The 17,706-nt window shown below is 36.1% G+C and overlaps 1 protein-coding gene across 2 annotated transcripts in view; it reads left to right on the top strand.

Moving 5' to 3' along the window:
* Klp10A (kinesin-like protein 10A) overlaps nucleotides 1-17,706 on the top strand; it is a 198,469-nt gene that overhangs the window by 134,920 nt on the left and 45,843 nt on the right. For both annotated transcript variants that reach the window (XM_090371417.1, XM_090371416.1), the window contains exons 13-14: nucleotides 722-796; nucleotides 4,037-4,172. In XM_090371417.1, coding sequence (XP_090227543.1) covers nucleotides 722-796; nucleotides 4,037-4,172 — 211 coding nt within the window. The remainder of the gene's footprint in view (nucleotides 1-721; nucleotides 797-4,036; nucleotides 4,173-17,706) is intronic.

Raw genomic sequence — 17,706 nt, 5'->3', positions numbered from 1 at the left:
TCTCAGCTTTTAAAATGTCCCTAAATCAGGAATTACCATCATATCACTTTTACTCTGATGCTACTGTGACTAAATAAATATTGCTTTTATAATTTTAAATTACTATAAACAAAAACTTTGGCTCAACTCATCTGAAGAGATGCAGTTTGCAACAGTATCTTTCTTAAAGAAATCATGATCAGTTGATGTTTAACAGTCCAAAGAGAAATCCATGCTCAAAAACATCCTGTGTAATATTGTTAAAGTGTACTGTACTAGTAAAACAAAATTGAAATTTATATGGCTCTTTTAATATAAAATATGTATTTTGTCAATAAGTTTAATTTATAGTTCAATATGGACTTCGCACAAAATTCCTGCTTTTTTGCAAAAAAAAAAAAAAAAAAAAAAAAAACTGTTTTCCCTCTTGCTTACTTACAATTGCCTGATATCCAGTTTTTTGAAAGTTAAAAGTTGTGGCAGCTGTGATATAAAACAATCCGTTGGACTTCTGCTGCTATTTTGTAGCAATCAAGATCAAATTTCACCAAGTTGTCAATGATAAATTATCATTTACAATTTGGGTTATATTAATTTTGAATCGCCTTGTATACAAAAACCATAAATTCTCATTATTTAATTATATTTGAATCATTAAAATAATACCAAGAGTATTATTTTGTACTTCTTTTTTTTTTTTCAATATTTTTGAAGTTTTTTTAATATTAATTGCTATTTATAGGACTTCTGGTCAAACTTCTGCAAATCAACACTCATCCCGTTCTCATGCAGTGTTCCAAATTTCATTAAAGAAAAGGTATGTTGTTCAGTCCAGAAAATAGTTATAAACATTTTGATAATTTTTATTCATTATTTTAACATAAGGGACGATTACAAACTACATTTTTGTTAAATTACAACAGCACAACATAGCTAATAAAGCCAATTTCTTCACACAAGAAAGTACAATGTACTTTGTGTGCCATTCAATACAAGTAGTCCTTGGATTTATAGTAAGTTACGTTCCTAGAAAAGGTAAGTTAAAAGGATTTTCCCACAAAAACAGTGACATAATGGGATTGGACTCCTGACCAAAGTCCAATGTGCAAATTTTTACAGTTATGAATATTAAGGGTGTTAGTTAAAGTTAAAGATGTGTTTTTAAGAATTGTTGCACAGTTACACAAAGTCCAAAGAAAAGCATATCCATGAGCATAGTCTAAAGAAATGTGTTTATTGCATTTCTCTTCGCTTCTAATATAATGTATTTTTTTTTTTTTTTTTGTTTTACTTTTTTTTTGTTTGTTTTGCTTACTCCTGTTCTGTGTCATTATAATGACACAGAACAGGAGTAAGCTCAGGAGCACAGGTTTTCAGAACAAGTGGAGAAATACCATCAGGACTTGGTGCTTTCTTAGCTAGACTATTCAAAGTCTATTCAGTCATCAAGACTTCAAAATTCTTCTGACTTCCTTTTAATGGAAGACCACTGGAGGCATTGAATGGAGTGTACTGGAAATGTTAGGAGATGGTTTACTAAGATTGCTAATACACAAGTTAGAAGAAAAGTAGGATGCTAAGTAAGTCAGCTTTATCTTTAGATTGGGGTGACAATAGAACCATCCTGTTTTGACAGAGGTGGGTGTAGTGATGGGCAAAAGTTGCAACCAATAGCTTTGACACTTGCAACCAAGGCAAGTGTTAAAAATGCTTCACTACCATTTAGACAAGAAGCAAATTTTTCTACTCTTAGCCTGTTCAAAATCTAGTTATTAATCAGGATTAATAACCTCTGTTGTGAGCTTTGGTGTAGGCAGAAAATGAACCTGGAAATTTGGATGCAAGCCAGTTGTAATATGCAACATTCTTATCTTGAACAGCCTTAGCACATTTATTAGAAAACCAAGGTTTAGGTTAAGTACAAAATTTTAAGATGGAGTGTGGAATAAAAGATTTCATCCCTACAAGAATAATTTCACTGAGACAATCTGAGCAAACATTTACATCAGAAGATTTAAAACAGTAATCAATTCAGATCATTCCATTTTGCATCTTGTATTGTCAAACAGCACAAGGTTGAGAGTAGCCATAAGAGAAAGTCTCCATTGGAGAAGAGACCATCACAAAGTTGTGATCTTAGGTGCCTAGAGGACCACTCACCTTAGCTGTGTACCTGGAAGGGTGTTTTTGAGGAAAACATTGAGTATTGGCTGTGTGGTTAGGATTTTCTGGTATTCTGGTAGTTAAATGAACAATCTGTGTGAGATAATTAGAAAAGCCCAAGCATCCCAATCAGCTGGGTCAGAAAATGAAGAAAAAGAAAATGAAGCCTGCTAGAGTTGTGAACATTAAAATCATCAAGGAAAATCACCTCATAGTCAAGTTTCAAAGAAAGGAAGTCAAAGCATTCCAAGTGATTAGTGGAGTTGGGAGAATGATAGAGGCAACAGATGAATTTGACAGAATGGGGATAGAGAGATTTTAAGTCAGAGGAGTTTTCAAATTAAGAAGCTGACAGGGAATATCACTGCATATACCTGCTCTGATATTCCTTGGAGCAAAAGGAATTGTACAATAATTAGGACAACTGAGATAAGCAGTGGTTGAACCAACTGATAATTAGGATTCTGTCAGAAAAAATACACGTTGCTTGGCACCTGTAAGTGGAAATGGACAGTCATTGAGATTATTTGTGAAATGAACAAGGAAGTGTGTGGGAGGTTTAGATTTTTTTGCAGATGTTTGTTTTGTTAGTTTCACAATTCATGATGTATTCAGTAGAAAGAAAAGGGGAGGACATGCTGTATGAAGTAATGAAATTTTTGGATGTGATGTACACATGGCAAGAATATACCCAATTCCTTCACATAATGTGGCCTCAATAATGCCTCCCCCCCTGCATACATATTACTCAAACTCTCTCCAGTCACTATCTGGCAGGGTAGAAGCAGCAAGATTATACACAGCCTCCTAAAGAGTTACCAATAGGTCCATTCTGGTGGACTATCTGGTTGTTGGCTTATGACACCATCAGATGTAAGGAAGATTGGATCTCACCATGATGCCCATCATAACCTCAAAAGACATTAATCATACTGCATGATGAAAGAGATGAAGAGATGGGGTAGTGAGGTGTGAGCTTTGCTCTGGAGGTGAAACATGGGTTCCACAACTTGAAACCTCCAATAAGCAAAGTGGTGGTATTGCACTGGTTGATGAGTCATCTACCACGTAGTATTGCCTGGTAACAGAGTCGGCATTGCTCAGTGTGGTGTGGACACTGCACCATGACTTCTGCTTACATTGGTTCACTCTTGCATCAGAACCTCCAGTATACTAAGTGCCATATTTCAGACTTGCACATGGTTTATATCCAGGGTTGCTATGAGGATGATTAATAAAGGTATGTTGTGGGGGAAAAAAAATATATATATATATATTTTTTTTTTTTTTTCATTCTTTATCGAACAGCCCTCATACTATAATTTATTTCTGTATGGATTTTAATACAAATTAAAATATACCACTTATTTCTGGATTATCTGTGATTAATAGAATAACAAATAGTGATAATTCATTATTTATGTTTTAGGAAATTAACAATAAATGAACTCTTCAGAATGCAACCACTTTAATATTTGCAGCTAGTACTTAAACTGAATTTATTTTCTGCATGATCCTCCATTCATTGCACTTTCATAAATGTAACATCCATCATTTCAGTTAGTGTACTTTATATGGATAACATAACTGATTTGTAAGGGGCGGGGTAAAATAATAGTTGCCAGATTTCTTTTTTCATTTTGCAAATGTGCCTAAAAAACAGTTAATTTTTCCATGAATGATCAAGCATTTTTTAGCAGAAGCTTCATAATGTATGTAATTCCACATAAAGACATGTTTTCCATATTGACCTAAATTTAGTTTCTTTTCATTGCATTTTTTATTATTTTTTGTGAAAATATTTAGTAAAATTTTTGTTGATATTCTTTTAAGCTTATAACTGCAATTATCCTTAATATAATTATTACAAAACCTCTTTTTCCTCTTCACATAGAGCTTCTGGACGTTTGCATGGCAAGTTCTCCTTAATAGATTTAGCAGGTAATGAAAGAGGAGCTGATACTTCCAGTGCCAATCGACAGACTAGAATGGAAGGAGCTGAAATTAACAAAAGCTTACTTGCCCTTAAGGTAATGAAAACAATCATAGTTATACCAATAATATATCAAAACTTTATTATTATTGTATATCTTTCATTGAGCCTTCAATTCTGCTCTACCCACATCTGGGTAGAGCTAAATGCAAATAGAAGGAAACCTTTGAAAAAACCCTTATTTTTAGCAGTCACCAAAAGACATCTAATGTACAAACATCATTCCATCTTGATAAGTACATGGTTGCATTCAAGGTGTAAGATCTTGTAATTTGTATGTCACAAATACTTGAATGTAGTTGCCCAAGGGGGGAGATGCACCCTTCTGGGGGTGCATTTTTTTTGGGTGGCAAATATTTTTATGAAACTATTTTAATGAAATATGGACAAACCCATCCAACCAATCTAGGTATAGAGCACATTTTATTTCAATCTTTTTAAATTAATGTGTTGAAGCATATATAATTTATAAAAGTGTATATATACTCATAACTAAATTTTATTTCAAATCTGTTTATTTGCACTTGTTCTGGAATGTAGTGGGCATGAATGTTATGAAATCTTTTAAAGGGATACAAGGTATAAAAGTTTGGGAACCTCTGCATTAATGAATATGAGTGGTGTGTCACTTGTATAATGTGTATATGTTTAAAGGTGACTCCAATAAGGTGGTAGCAGTGTGCTCACAGAATGGGAGTGTTTGTATTATGTATGTGACATAGTAAAAATGGAGCTTTCCTTGCAAGAGCACTATCATAGTCTGATTATTTTTCTTTTTGATTTGGCACCAAAATCAGTGTGCTTCTATTGGGCATATGGCTCTAGGTGAATCAATGTGCTTTCACTGGGAAGAGGAATGTTTAGTGAATATCAAATAATGACTTGTATTTAGAAGGAGGAGCCTACTTTATTTTTTTTTTATTATTTTACTTATTTTGTAGAGGCAGAATACATTTGAACAAAGGTGGTGCAACAGACCAAACAATAAAACAAGCTTTTCCACTATTATTGAGGCTTTAAAGCATCAGGAAAACCTAGTTGCAAGGGGGCAGGGGCAATACAGATGCCCATTTATCTGATATGAGTCAAAGTAACATTTGCATACATCTCAATAGAGTTCTTGTTTGGGGCCACAAAAGCCAACATTGGCATGATGTGTCAAGGGTAGCAATGCTTTAAATTATTATGAAGCAAATGCTAGAGAAACAAGCTTAAATAACTTAAGTGGGTGTGTCAAGGTGGTATGCAAGATGCCTTAGCCTTCACTCTGTTTACAGTAATGTCAGGAGTGCTGTCAATAAAATAAGTGAATTTGAATTCCTGGTTAGGACAACGTAACAGAGTAATGGAAACATGGTCTCACCAAGCAATAGGGAATGTCGATTTTCGGTATGTATATACAAGGTATATACATTTGAAGATTCTTCATGTGAAGCTTCAAAAGGATTGGTAAAGATTTTGAACAATATCTTATCTCACTCAAAGTCCTCAAATCTCTTTTCAAACAACTGTTATAGTTTTTCAGTGTGGTATGGTGTCTAATGTATTCACTACTATTTTAATTATATAAATATTTTCTGACAATTGGGAAAGTGTTATTTGAAAGTTAGTACTGAAATAGAGAATTTCATTCAAAAATCTGATATGTCATTGGTAAGTTTGGGTATAAATTGACCTTTTCCTTGAAGTCTCTTATTTAGTTCATTCAAATGACCTTTTGTCTTCTCAGTTCTCCAGAATATTTTTTTAATAAAATCTGTGTGTTTTGTTTCAGATTACACTCTTTTGGCACACTTATGTTTTGCTGGCATATAGAACAAATTGCATTTTTTTTTTTTTTGAGTTCAATGAAATAATATTTGTTTGTCCATTGCTCTTGGAATACAGTCAGTCCTCGTATAACACGTGTTTACACTACACGAATTCGATCATACACGATTTATAAATAGGAGAACAATATCTTATATAACATGAACTGAATTTGCTTATGCACGATTCGCCTTTGTGTTTACAAGAAATGGCATTCGAACGCAGAATCACCCCAACCGAACGCAATATGATAGGAACGAAGAGAAGATTCTGAAAATGTATTTATGTTTTTTATATCAGTTAAGGGGAAACACATTACACCATAATAACGTAAAAACCAACACAATTCCAGCTATTGGTATAATCGCAAATGCAATTAGATCGAGTTTACTACCAGTTTATAACAGATTCCACTAGCAGAAACGCAAATGGAAATTGTTTTTATTGTTTTATGGTAGTAACCCCTAGAAATGTGCTTTAGTAAAATGTGAGGTGTTAATAGTGTATCTCTGCCTTTATGGTGTTGTTTATTCAGTTGCTACACACATGCAGCTTTGTTTATGTGTATCAAGCTTGCCTCTTCATTTTGTAATTGTGCTTTATTCCCTAGAAATGAGTAAAATTCTTAAAAAGTGTGAATAGGAAGCATCCTGGTGAAGACACTACAGATTCAGAGAGAAAAAGAAAAACAATATCGATAAACAGAGGCGGACTGGGTCAAAAATTCTTACCCGGGAAAATTTGTAGTGGCCTCATACTAGCGTTTATGGCCAAAATCACATCGGCCTCCAGCCCACCGGGGTTTCCTCTTTAAGGCTTATGGCCAGTCGGCCTCTGTCGATAGAGAAAATATATGAACTTGTGAAATGAAAGACCGTGTGATATTGCACGTGCTACAGACCTAAATAAGGCAACACCGAGAATTACAAAGAATGCAGAGAAAATAAAAACAACTTTCATAGCAGGAACAACTCAAAGTTTTATTAAAATCCATTAGATTAAGACACAGAGAATTGGAAGAGATGGAACAACCGTCATCTGTTTGGATAGAAAATCAAACAAAAAACAAGTTTGCTTACGATAGAAGCAAAAGCAGTAGCAATATTTTATTACGTAATAGTCGTAATAAAATACGTATTTTATTACAATTATTTATTGTGTATGGTAATGTTTTGGTTACAAATGTGTGTTCAATCTTGGGTGGCCGGCACCAAACCCTATTTTTCCCATAGGGCCTGTTGTTTATATTGCACGATTTTGCATTGCACAAGGGTTTCTAGGAACACAACTATCGTGCTATACAAGGACTAACTGTACACATTTTGTCTTCTATTTTTTATTTATTTTTTCAGTTGCTGATTTTACTGGGGCAATTTTACACTTTTAAGATAATACAATAATAGCTTAACACTGGTACAGGAAAACAAAGTATTTTTAAAATCATCAATAGCTAGAACTCATATGAAACTGTATTTCCTATCTGCAATATTTCATATGTAGCAGGCAACAACTCTGACATGCACATAACATTTATGTTTACAGCAGCTATTTATTTTATTACTTTTGATACATGAACTGCATATTTTAAGAAAATTTATTGAAATATTCTTATAGGCCGAGATGGGTAGCAAGAAATGTTTAGGCAGGCAGCATGCAGGCCATGGGTTGCACACCACTACTCTAATGCATCTAAACATTTATGTATTATTTGATTCATTTCATCAACTTCTGAATCCTTGAAAATTTCTCCATTTTCAGCTTGTGTATCTTGTTTGAAGTTTCCAACCTCCTATACAGATTTTTGTAACTGCTGTAAATATAAAAATAGTTAATATTCCTTCTAAACACAATTAAATGGCAACATGTTCCTGGAAAGTTAAAGAAAATCATATACATATCAGACATAATTTGTTAATACAGTCAGTCCTCGTATAACACGTGTTTACACTACACGAATTCGATTATGCACGATTTGCCTTTGTGTTTACAAGAAATGGCAGTCGAATGCGGAATCACCCCAACTGAATGCAACACGATAGGAATGAAGAGAAGATTCTGAAAATGTATTTCCCTTCACTGATATGTGTTTTATATCAGTGAAGGGGAAACGCATTTCACCATAATAACGTAAAAACCAACATAATTCCAGCTATCAGTAATATAATCGCAAATGCAATTAGATCGAGTTTACTACCAGTTTATAACAGATTCCACTAGCAGAAATGCAAATGAAAATTGTTTTTATTGTTTTATGGTAGTAACCCCTAGAAATGTGCTTTAGTAAAATGTGAGGTGTTAATAGTGCATCTCTGCCTTTATGGTGTTGTTTATTCAGTTGCTACATGCCCGCAGCTTTGTTTATGTGTATCAAGCTTGCCTCCTCGTTTTGTAATTGCGCTTTATTCCCTAAAAATGAGTAAAATACTTAAAAGGTGTGAAAAGGAAGCGTCCTGGTGAAGACACTGCAGATTCAGAGAGAAAAAGAAAAGCAATATCGATAAACAGAGACGAACTGGGTCAAAAATTCTTACCTGGGAAAATTTGTAGTGGCCTCATACTAGTGTTTATGGCCAAAATCACACCGGCTTCCGGCCCACTGGGGTTTCCCTGGTAAGGCTTATGGCCAGTCCACCTCTGTCGATAGAGAAAAAATATGAAATTGTGAAACACTTTGAGCGAAATGAAAGACCATGTGATATTGCACGTGCTACAGACCTAAATGAGGCAACACTGAGAATTACAAAGAATGCAGAGAAAATAAAAACAACTTTCATAGTAGGAACAACTCAAAATGTAATTAAAACCCATTAGATTAAGACACAAAGAATTGGAAGAGATGGAATGGCTGTCATCTGTTTGGATAGAAAATCAAACAAAAAATAAGTTTGCTTACGATAGAAGCAAAAGCATTAGCAATATTTTATTACGTAATAGTCGTAATAAAATAGGTAAGTATTTTATTAAGATTATTTATTGTGTTTGGTAATGTTTTGGTTACAAATGTGTGTTCAATCTTGGGTGGCTGGCACCTAACCCTGTTTTTCCCATAGGGCCTGTTGTTTATATTGCACGATTTTGCATTGCACGAGGGTTTCTAGGAACACAACTATCGTGCTATACGAGGACTGACTGTACTGCATTGAACCAACCTTTAAAATATTCAAGTACATTCATCCTCCTTTACATGCATACTTGCAAAGGGCCTTAGACACTTCAATCAAATACCTGCACAGATGCTTAGTTTGCAAACTTTGTAGCTTGAATAACTAGTTTCTCTCTCTCTCTCTCTCTTGTAAGAATATCTCTATTTTTATTGCCTTCCTTTTTACACTTTCAACGAAGTTGCTATCTTTCCTGAAATAAGCTTCTATATTATTTATATATAGTATTCAAGATTTAATCCAACTGCTGATTTATGGTGGATAATTACTCCCTTATTTCTGTTAGTAAAATTCTTGTTTATCATTGCAGTAGCCCATGCACTGTCCTGTCAGCTATCATACACTGTTGTAAGAATTTCACATGAGGCTGTATTACAACACACAAGTGCTTTTCATTCTTTAGCAGTGTTAAGTGGTACCACCAGTTTATAATTTAACTTGGAAAAGTTAAATTATAAACTGGTTATAATTTATAAATAAATTAATTAATTAATGCATTTAATAAAAATAAATTACATAATCCAAAACAAAACATCTTTTTTTATACTTAATACATGCCTGCATGGCTAAATCCAAAAACATTGGTCATTAAAAGACAAAACGTCAGAAAATCTTAATCAGCTTAATAGTCTGATAGTAAAATTGTGGTAGGCTGTTATTGAAGTTATTGTGTGAACTATTGAATTGTATCTATTTAAAGTTATGAATTCTAAGTAAATGTTATGTGGCGAATTTTAAGTAAATGTTGTATAAAAGTTGTATGGCTCCCTTAAAACCTCAATAGGTGTATTATTTGTTCTGCATTAGAAATCAAATTTACTAAAAATGCCATATATCATAAAATTAGTTTCCACTGTGTATTTTGCAGAAAAAGACTACATGCCCCTGGAAATAATGAATGCTGAATGGTTATCGGTGTTCATGTTAAATTCCAAATTTACTGAATAAATTTGTTTGTGTTTAATTTATTCCCTCTACTTTTCACAGATGACTGCTTCTGTTGTCTGGAAAAATCTTCTTCACATTTCCTGAAAATGACAATCTGCAGAAATTCAAATCCATTATTTTTAAATCGTGATCCTTAAGGTTGCTCGCTGATATCCTTTCAATGCTAAGAAGGCCTGCATGCTCATACTAGAAGGGTAAAATTGTTGATGTATATATAACAGTCAGGTCATACCTATAAGCTGCAAATATTGTGTGACAACCAAATCCATATTGATTAATATCATTCTGTGACAACCAAATCCATATTGATTAATAATTCAAATCAGTACTGAGCGTACACCTTCTTGGTGGTGGAACTATTAATAAACTTAGATATACAGTAGAACTTTGTTAATCACTTAATCAGAGGTCATCCTATCAAAAAAAAATGGAGTTTATACCTATTTTTAAATCATAATACAGCTAATTCTACATTGGCCTTTAAAAATTATGAAAATCAGAACTTTCTTCCAGCAGGATTTAAACTGCTTAGCAAATGCAATTGTCTGAATGCTCACACAGAGAAAACTTCTCATTTTGTTAGTCCCGAGAGACTGCTTTCTATTTGATGAGGAACCAGTAAGTTTCTAAACAGGCTGTCATAGTAGTGTATCAGCCTTTAAATAAATAGCAGACTAATCTTTGGTGATGCCATTGTTTTACCATGATGGATTTGTGACAGAGATGAAGTTTGTTCTGCTGTGAGCATTGTAACATTTACCAAGCAGTTTCTGTTCTGTGAGCTGCAAAAGCATGACAGGATGAAAAAATCCTCTTACTTTTCATAATTTTGAAGTTATTATAGATATAACTTTGCAGATTTGCACAAATATCAAAACAGAAATTTTTATCCCTCTCCCTTTTGTCTGTCAGATAAAAAAATTTGAAATGCTTCAATTGAATAACTTGCAGTATTATAAGTAAAGCATGCATTTTTTGTAACTTTTAGGTATCTTTTTTCATTAGTTTAAAAGGGATTTTTATTAGTTTAATAAGACCAACAGGTTAGTTCAAAGTGTCATTTTATTATCACCAGAATTGGTGAAATGGCATTGTTTTTGTTACATATAAATGTAACTTTGTAAATGCCTTCACAAGTGCCCCAGCACTGCACTAGCTCATGAAAACAATGCTTCACCAGTAGAGAAGACTGATGTTAGTTATTCTCGGTGGATACCACTACCCAGGCACCACCATTTGGAAGCTCGTTGGCCTCTCATTGGTGGGCAGGTAAGTGCCCTGGTGATACAATGAGTGACAATCCAGTTATGAAGTATAACTGCACAATATGAGTTGATGCCAAATGGTGTGCTCTAGTATAGACTAAAAAGGGGTTTAAAGCTGGAAACCTCATACTATGAAAAATTTACTAGAAAAACAAGTTAGTGCAAAGCATCATTTTAGTTTGTAGTAAATCACTGAAGTAGGAAATCTGAGGCTTTCAGTCCTAAACACCTTTTTAGTCTTTATTAGAGCACACCATCTAGCATCTATCATATTGTGGAGTTATACTTTATAACTGAATTGTCAATCATTGTATCACTGAGGTAACTACCCACCCACTGACGAGAAGCCACAAGCTTCGAAATGGTGCCATCTGGGTGCTGGTACCCATCCAGAATAAGTAATATTAGCCTTCTGAATTGGAGAAGCATTGCTTATTCAAGGTAGTGCAGTATCAGGGCAACTCTTGGATACTAAGCTGTGGTCACAAAGGAACTGGATGCACAAAATAATTTTGATATCATATAGCTGGATTTTAGGAAAGCTTTTGATACTGTTGTTTGTGAAAGACTACTGTACAAATTGGAGCAGTATGGCATTAACTTTTTTTTTTTTTTTTATGAAAACCCCAAACACGAAAGGTATCAAAACCTATAGTACTTAGTACCGTGCATGGGTTGAAGGACAAGTATGGGGGGAGGGGGGTGCCGGAAACTTTGCTGTAGAGACTAAACATGGGTTTCACCACTTCAAGCCGGCCCCGAGTGCCAAGCGATAGTGACAAGCGATTTTCTTCCTGCGAATATATAGTGCTCTCCCAAAGTGTTATAGTTTTGATTCTTTTCTAGCGTCACCTGTTCTTTAGTTTACTTGAAGAGGTTCTGTACTTTAAAGGACAAAAGTAAGAACCGAGAGAGGAAATCTACCTTTCTTTTTTTATTCTATATATTCATTACTAACCCTTTATTTTGTTCAACAACCGCTTGGTCACTGGTGGCACCGCTCCTGCCTCCACGTGGCGGGGCCGGTAACCTGGGGGATAAGACAACCCCCGGGGCTAAAAGGAGCAGAGATGGAAACAAGTGACTTCCACGCTTAGAGCCAAAGAGCTCGCAAGCAAATGACATACACGACACTGACCATGACTTCTCTCTATCGAAGAGAATGAAGAAAGACATTGGCAGACAGGAATTACCAGCATTCCTGATAATACATTCTCTGTCAACACAACCTGTGAGCAAGCTCTCCCCCTTTATTATTCAGAGATGCCTCGAACATGCCGCAGGTTCCCCAAAAATGGTGAAACGTCTCCAATCTGGGGATTTATTAATAGAGACCACCAATTCTCGACACTCTGAACTATTATTAAGTATGACATCCTTGAGTGGAATCCCAGTTCAAATCACACCACATAACACCCTCAATTCCTCAAAGGGAGTGATCACTGAATGGGATCTATTAAACGTTCCTGAAGATGAAATAGCCCAGGAACTTAAAGAACAAAAAGTCACTCAGGCAAAGAGGATCATGATCCGAAAAGATGGCAGTTTAGTTCCTACCTGGAGTATAATTTTAACTTTCAGTTCTCCAAACCTACCAGCTTCAGTCAAGGCAGGATATTTAAACTGTCGCGTTCGGCCATATATTCCGAACCCCCTAAGATGTTTTAAATGCCAGAAATTTGGCCATTCCCAGACAGCATGCCGTGGAGACGCAACATGTGCAAACTGTGGGTGTAAAACTCACACACAAACAGAATGTAAGGCACCAACCCCACAGTGTCCAAATTGCAAGGGTAGCCATCCGGCATACTCCAAAGACTGCGACCTCTGGAAGTTGGGGAAAAAGATACAAAAGTATAAAGTTGAAAATAAAGTTTCCTACCAAGAGGCAAGAAAACAAGTAAGATTAAATAATCCAAAATGCACTTATGCCTCTGCTACTTATAGTCACCAGTCAGTAGGATGTCAGACAGACGTGTCCATCCCTCCAGATACATCGATCTCAGACTGGGCTAGATCAGTCCTCTCGGTCCAACATCCATCAAAGGCAGTCGATCAATGCAGTAATACGCCACTGACAGTTCCATCCCAGAAACTTCCCCATTGTCAAGCAGCGGAAAAATTAGATCCAGTTGAGGTGAAGCAATCTCACCCCTCAAGCATGGACACCGATGATACCACCAACTCAGAAGATCTGCTTGAAATACATGCAGATGATGATATGGAAGAAGGCAATGACTCAAGACGCCCAAATTTTTCAAAAAAAGAAAAATCAAAACACGACAGATTTAAACAAGCCTCTCAAAAAAAGCAAACAGACTCCTCTTCCGCTCACAAAACCAAATAATGGAACAAATCATACAATGGAATTGCAGAGGTTTTCGCAGCAATATTGATGATATCTATGAAATAATTAACCGTTACAATCCTGCTGCCATATGCTTGCAAGAGACAAATCTAACAACAAAAATATCCGTTTCAGTCAAAAACTACACTATCTTCAGAAAAGATCGATCTGAAACTAACAGCCCCCATGGAGGAGTAGCTATACTAGTAAAATCAGGAGTTCCCTCCAGGCACATTCCACTACAAACACCATTAGAAGCTGTTGCTACCCGTATAGTAATCGGTATCACACTGACACTAGCCTCAATTTATCTTCCACCGAATCAATCATGTACAATTCAGCAACTGTTAAATCTAATTTCTCAATTACCACCTCCTATTTGTTTACTAGGAGATTTTAATGGGCATCATCCATTATGGGGATCTCTGGTCTCAGACGGACGTGGTGATCTCATTGAAATGTTACTTGACCGAGAAAATTTGACACTATTAAATAATGGCTTACCGACATACATCCATTTTCCTACTGGGTCAACCAGTGCAATAGATCTCTCAATTTGCTCTCCGATCCTCTTCCCAACTATAGAGTGGGCAGTACATGACAATCCTCTAAATAGTGACCATTATCCGCTGATCTGTAGTATTCAAACCACCCATTCCAAACAAACTGAAACAAAAACAAAATGGAAATTTTCCAAAGCAAACTGGACGAAATTTACCAGTCATGTATCTTTTGATGATGACATCATAGAGTCTTCTGCTATTGACACTGTCACCGATCATATCACAACGCAGATACTAACAGCAGCAAAAGCCGCCATCCCACAGTCTCAAATAAGAAACCATCGGCATATCAATCACTGGTGGAATGGTGACTGTAACAAAGCGAAGAGAGAAAAAAACAAAGCATGGAACGCCTTCCGCAAACATCCCACCACTGCCAACCTTATTAACTTCAAGAGACTGAGAGCTAAAGCTCGTTATATCCGGCGGAAGGCGAAAAAAGACTCGTGGATAAAATTTGCCTCCTCAATCAACAAAGATACTGATACCAGAATAATCTGGGAAAAAATAAACTAAATGGTAAATATCATAAGTTGCCTTCTCCTATTATTAATTGGAATGGGAAGGAGATCTCATCTGTTGATGAAATTGCCAATGCCCTAGGAACGGTGTTCTGTGAATTGTCCGCCCCAACTGCATATCAACCATCTTTTCAAAAGATCAAAGCTGAAGCTGAGAAAAGGAAACTAAACTTCAAAACTGCATGTTCTTTTACATATAACCAGCCACTCACAATATCTGAACTGAAAGAATCTATATATACCTCAAGAAACAGCTCTCCTGGCCCTGATGGAATCTACAATATAATGATTCAACACCTCAATCAGAAATCACTAATTTCATTGCTAAACTTTTACAATAGAATATTCTCAGAACATATATTCCCTACTTCCTGGCGACATTCTTATGTAATAGCCATACCTAAACCTGGAAAAGACCATTCGATTCCTAACAACTATAGACCAATTTCTCTAACCAGCTGCCTGAGTAAGACTTTAGAAAAAATGGTTCACCATTGACTCACCTGGTATCTTGAATCCGAAACATAATCAGTGATAATCAGTTTGGCTTTCGGAAGAATAGATCTTCCCTAGACCTCATGACCAAAGCCGACATAAGAAATGCATTCATCAGACATATGCATTCATCATCATTCATCCAACATAAGAAATGCATTCATCAGAAATCAACATCTCGTCATGATATGCCTTGATATAGAGAAGGCCTTTGATACCACATGGCGCTACGGTATCCTAAGAGATCTCCATTCTATTCATATGAGAGGCCATTTACCATATTTTATTCAAAGCTTCCTTCAGCACAGATCTTTCCAAGTGAGGTACCGGCAGGTTTTATCTCAAACATATATTCAAGAAGAAGGAGTCCCACAAGGCTCTGTTCTTAGTGCCACCCTGTTTGCAATACGAATAAACAACATCACAAACAGCATTCCAAATACCGTTGACTCGTATCTCTATGCAGATGATCTTACCATATCCTGCCATTCCCAGAATATGAACTATATTGAGAGGCATCTACAATTATCCATTAATAACATTGAATTATGGATTGTGCAAAATGGATACAAACTGTCAAGCCACAAATCTACAGCTATACATTTCTGCATGAAGCGCGCAATGCATCCTGAACCCGAGTTGCACTTGGCCGATCATCCACTACCAACTGTGAACAGTATTCGCCTTGTAGGGCTAATTTTTGATAAAAAGTTAAACTTCCAGGAGCACATCAAGTACCTAAGAACCACTTGCACAAAGAAAATGAATATACTCCGGGTCATCTCCAGTACATCTTGGGGCGCCGATCGTTATACCCTGCTCCACTTATATAAATCTCTAATTAGATCTCGGTTAGACTACGGAGCACCTGTTTATGACTCAGCTAGGGAGAGCACCTTGGCCCGTCTTGCACCCATCCAACATTCTTCTCTTAGGATAGCCCTAGGTGCATATAGAACATCACCAGTTCCAAGTCTTTGTTGAGGCTCACGAACCTCCGCTTAGCATCAGAAGAAAGATGTTGCTGATAAACTACTCAGCTAAAATTAAAAGTCAGCCTACTCATCCGGTTTGGCCACTGCTGCATTATCCTCAATTGAAAACCCATTATACAAATAAACCTAGAGCAATTCGACCTTCTGGCATCAGACTGCAGAATCTAACAGAAAGCTGGAATATTCAGATTGATAATATCATCAGAGAAAAAAAAGATCCGGATCCCCTTGGACTAACTTCACACTTTCTTCTGATGAATACTTTGAGCAATGGGGTAAAGACTCTATAGCAGATACTAACATCCAACAACTACATGTTGCTCACTCACAAAAGTACCCCCACTTTACTGAGATCTATACTGATGGTTCGAAGTCTGACAGTCGAGTGGGTGCAGCTGCCGTCTTCCCTAATACAACTGTCTCAATTTCACTTCCAACCGAATGCAGCAGCTATACTGCTGAACTCCATGCCATAAAGCTTGCTCTGGAAAACATCTCGCTAATGTCAATAAATAAAAGTATAATATACACTGATTCACAGAGTGCTATTTTAGCTTTGAAAAGGACTTCCCCACCTAAAAATCCTTTACTAAAGCTCATAAAACATATACTGATGCGTCTTCATGAGCATCAGAAAACTGTTATCTTTTCATGGATCCCTGGACACAGTGGTATTCCAGGAAACGAATGTGCAGACAGTGCTGCTAAGTGTCCTTCCGTCATACCCTCAATAAATGACCTAGTCCCATATCCTGATTATAGGCATAACATACGGCGAACATCTTTTGAACAATGGACACTGCTGTGGAAAATGCAAACAAATAACAAGCTATTTCAAATAAAACCTGAACCACAATTATGGACTTCTAGCCTTCGGAAAAATAGAAAAGAAGAAGTAATCTTAGCCAGAACTCGTATAGGTCACACTCACCTCACACATCTCTATCTGCTTACAGGAAATGATCCTCCGCAGTGTGCACACTGCTCGCAACCACTTACAGTAAAACATATACTCCTTGAATGTAACTTGTTCAGCAATGCCAGACGAATGTCTTTTAGTTTCATTTCAGATCTACAGCAACCTCTCTCTCTGAATAGCATAATAGGCAAAGAAGCAAATCTCTCCGAATTCTTTTTCTATATAAAACAAATAAAAATGAATGACCGTTTCTAACTGCTCACCGTGCAGTTATCATAAGTACCTTAATTAATTTGGAAGGCGCAATATGGTCTAAGTAGCTCTTGCGCCAGAAAACACCACAACAACAACAACACTTCAAGCCTCCAATAAGCAAAGTGGTGGTATTTCACCGGTTGATGAAAGTCATGGTTGAGTGGGAGAAGACTGAGTGGTAATCAATGGACACTGCTCTTCGTGGACTAATGTTATTAGTGGAGTCCCCCAGGGTTCGGTGTTGGGCCCATTGTTGTTTTCTATATTTATCAATGATATTGTTGAATGTATAT

The sequence above is a fragment of the Mastigoproctus giganteus genome, chromosome 4 (assembly GCF_048544385.1).
Source record: "Mastigoproctus giganteus isolate SK-2022 chromosome 4, ASM4854438v1, whole genome shotgun sequence".
NCBI classification, from domain to species: Eukaryota; Metazoa; Arthropoda; class Arachnida; order Uropygi; family Thelyphonidae; genus Mastigoproctus; species Mastigoproctus giganteus.
Note: the sequence above shows the minus strand (reverse complement) of the source record. Positions and strands in the feature narration are given on the sequence as shown.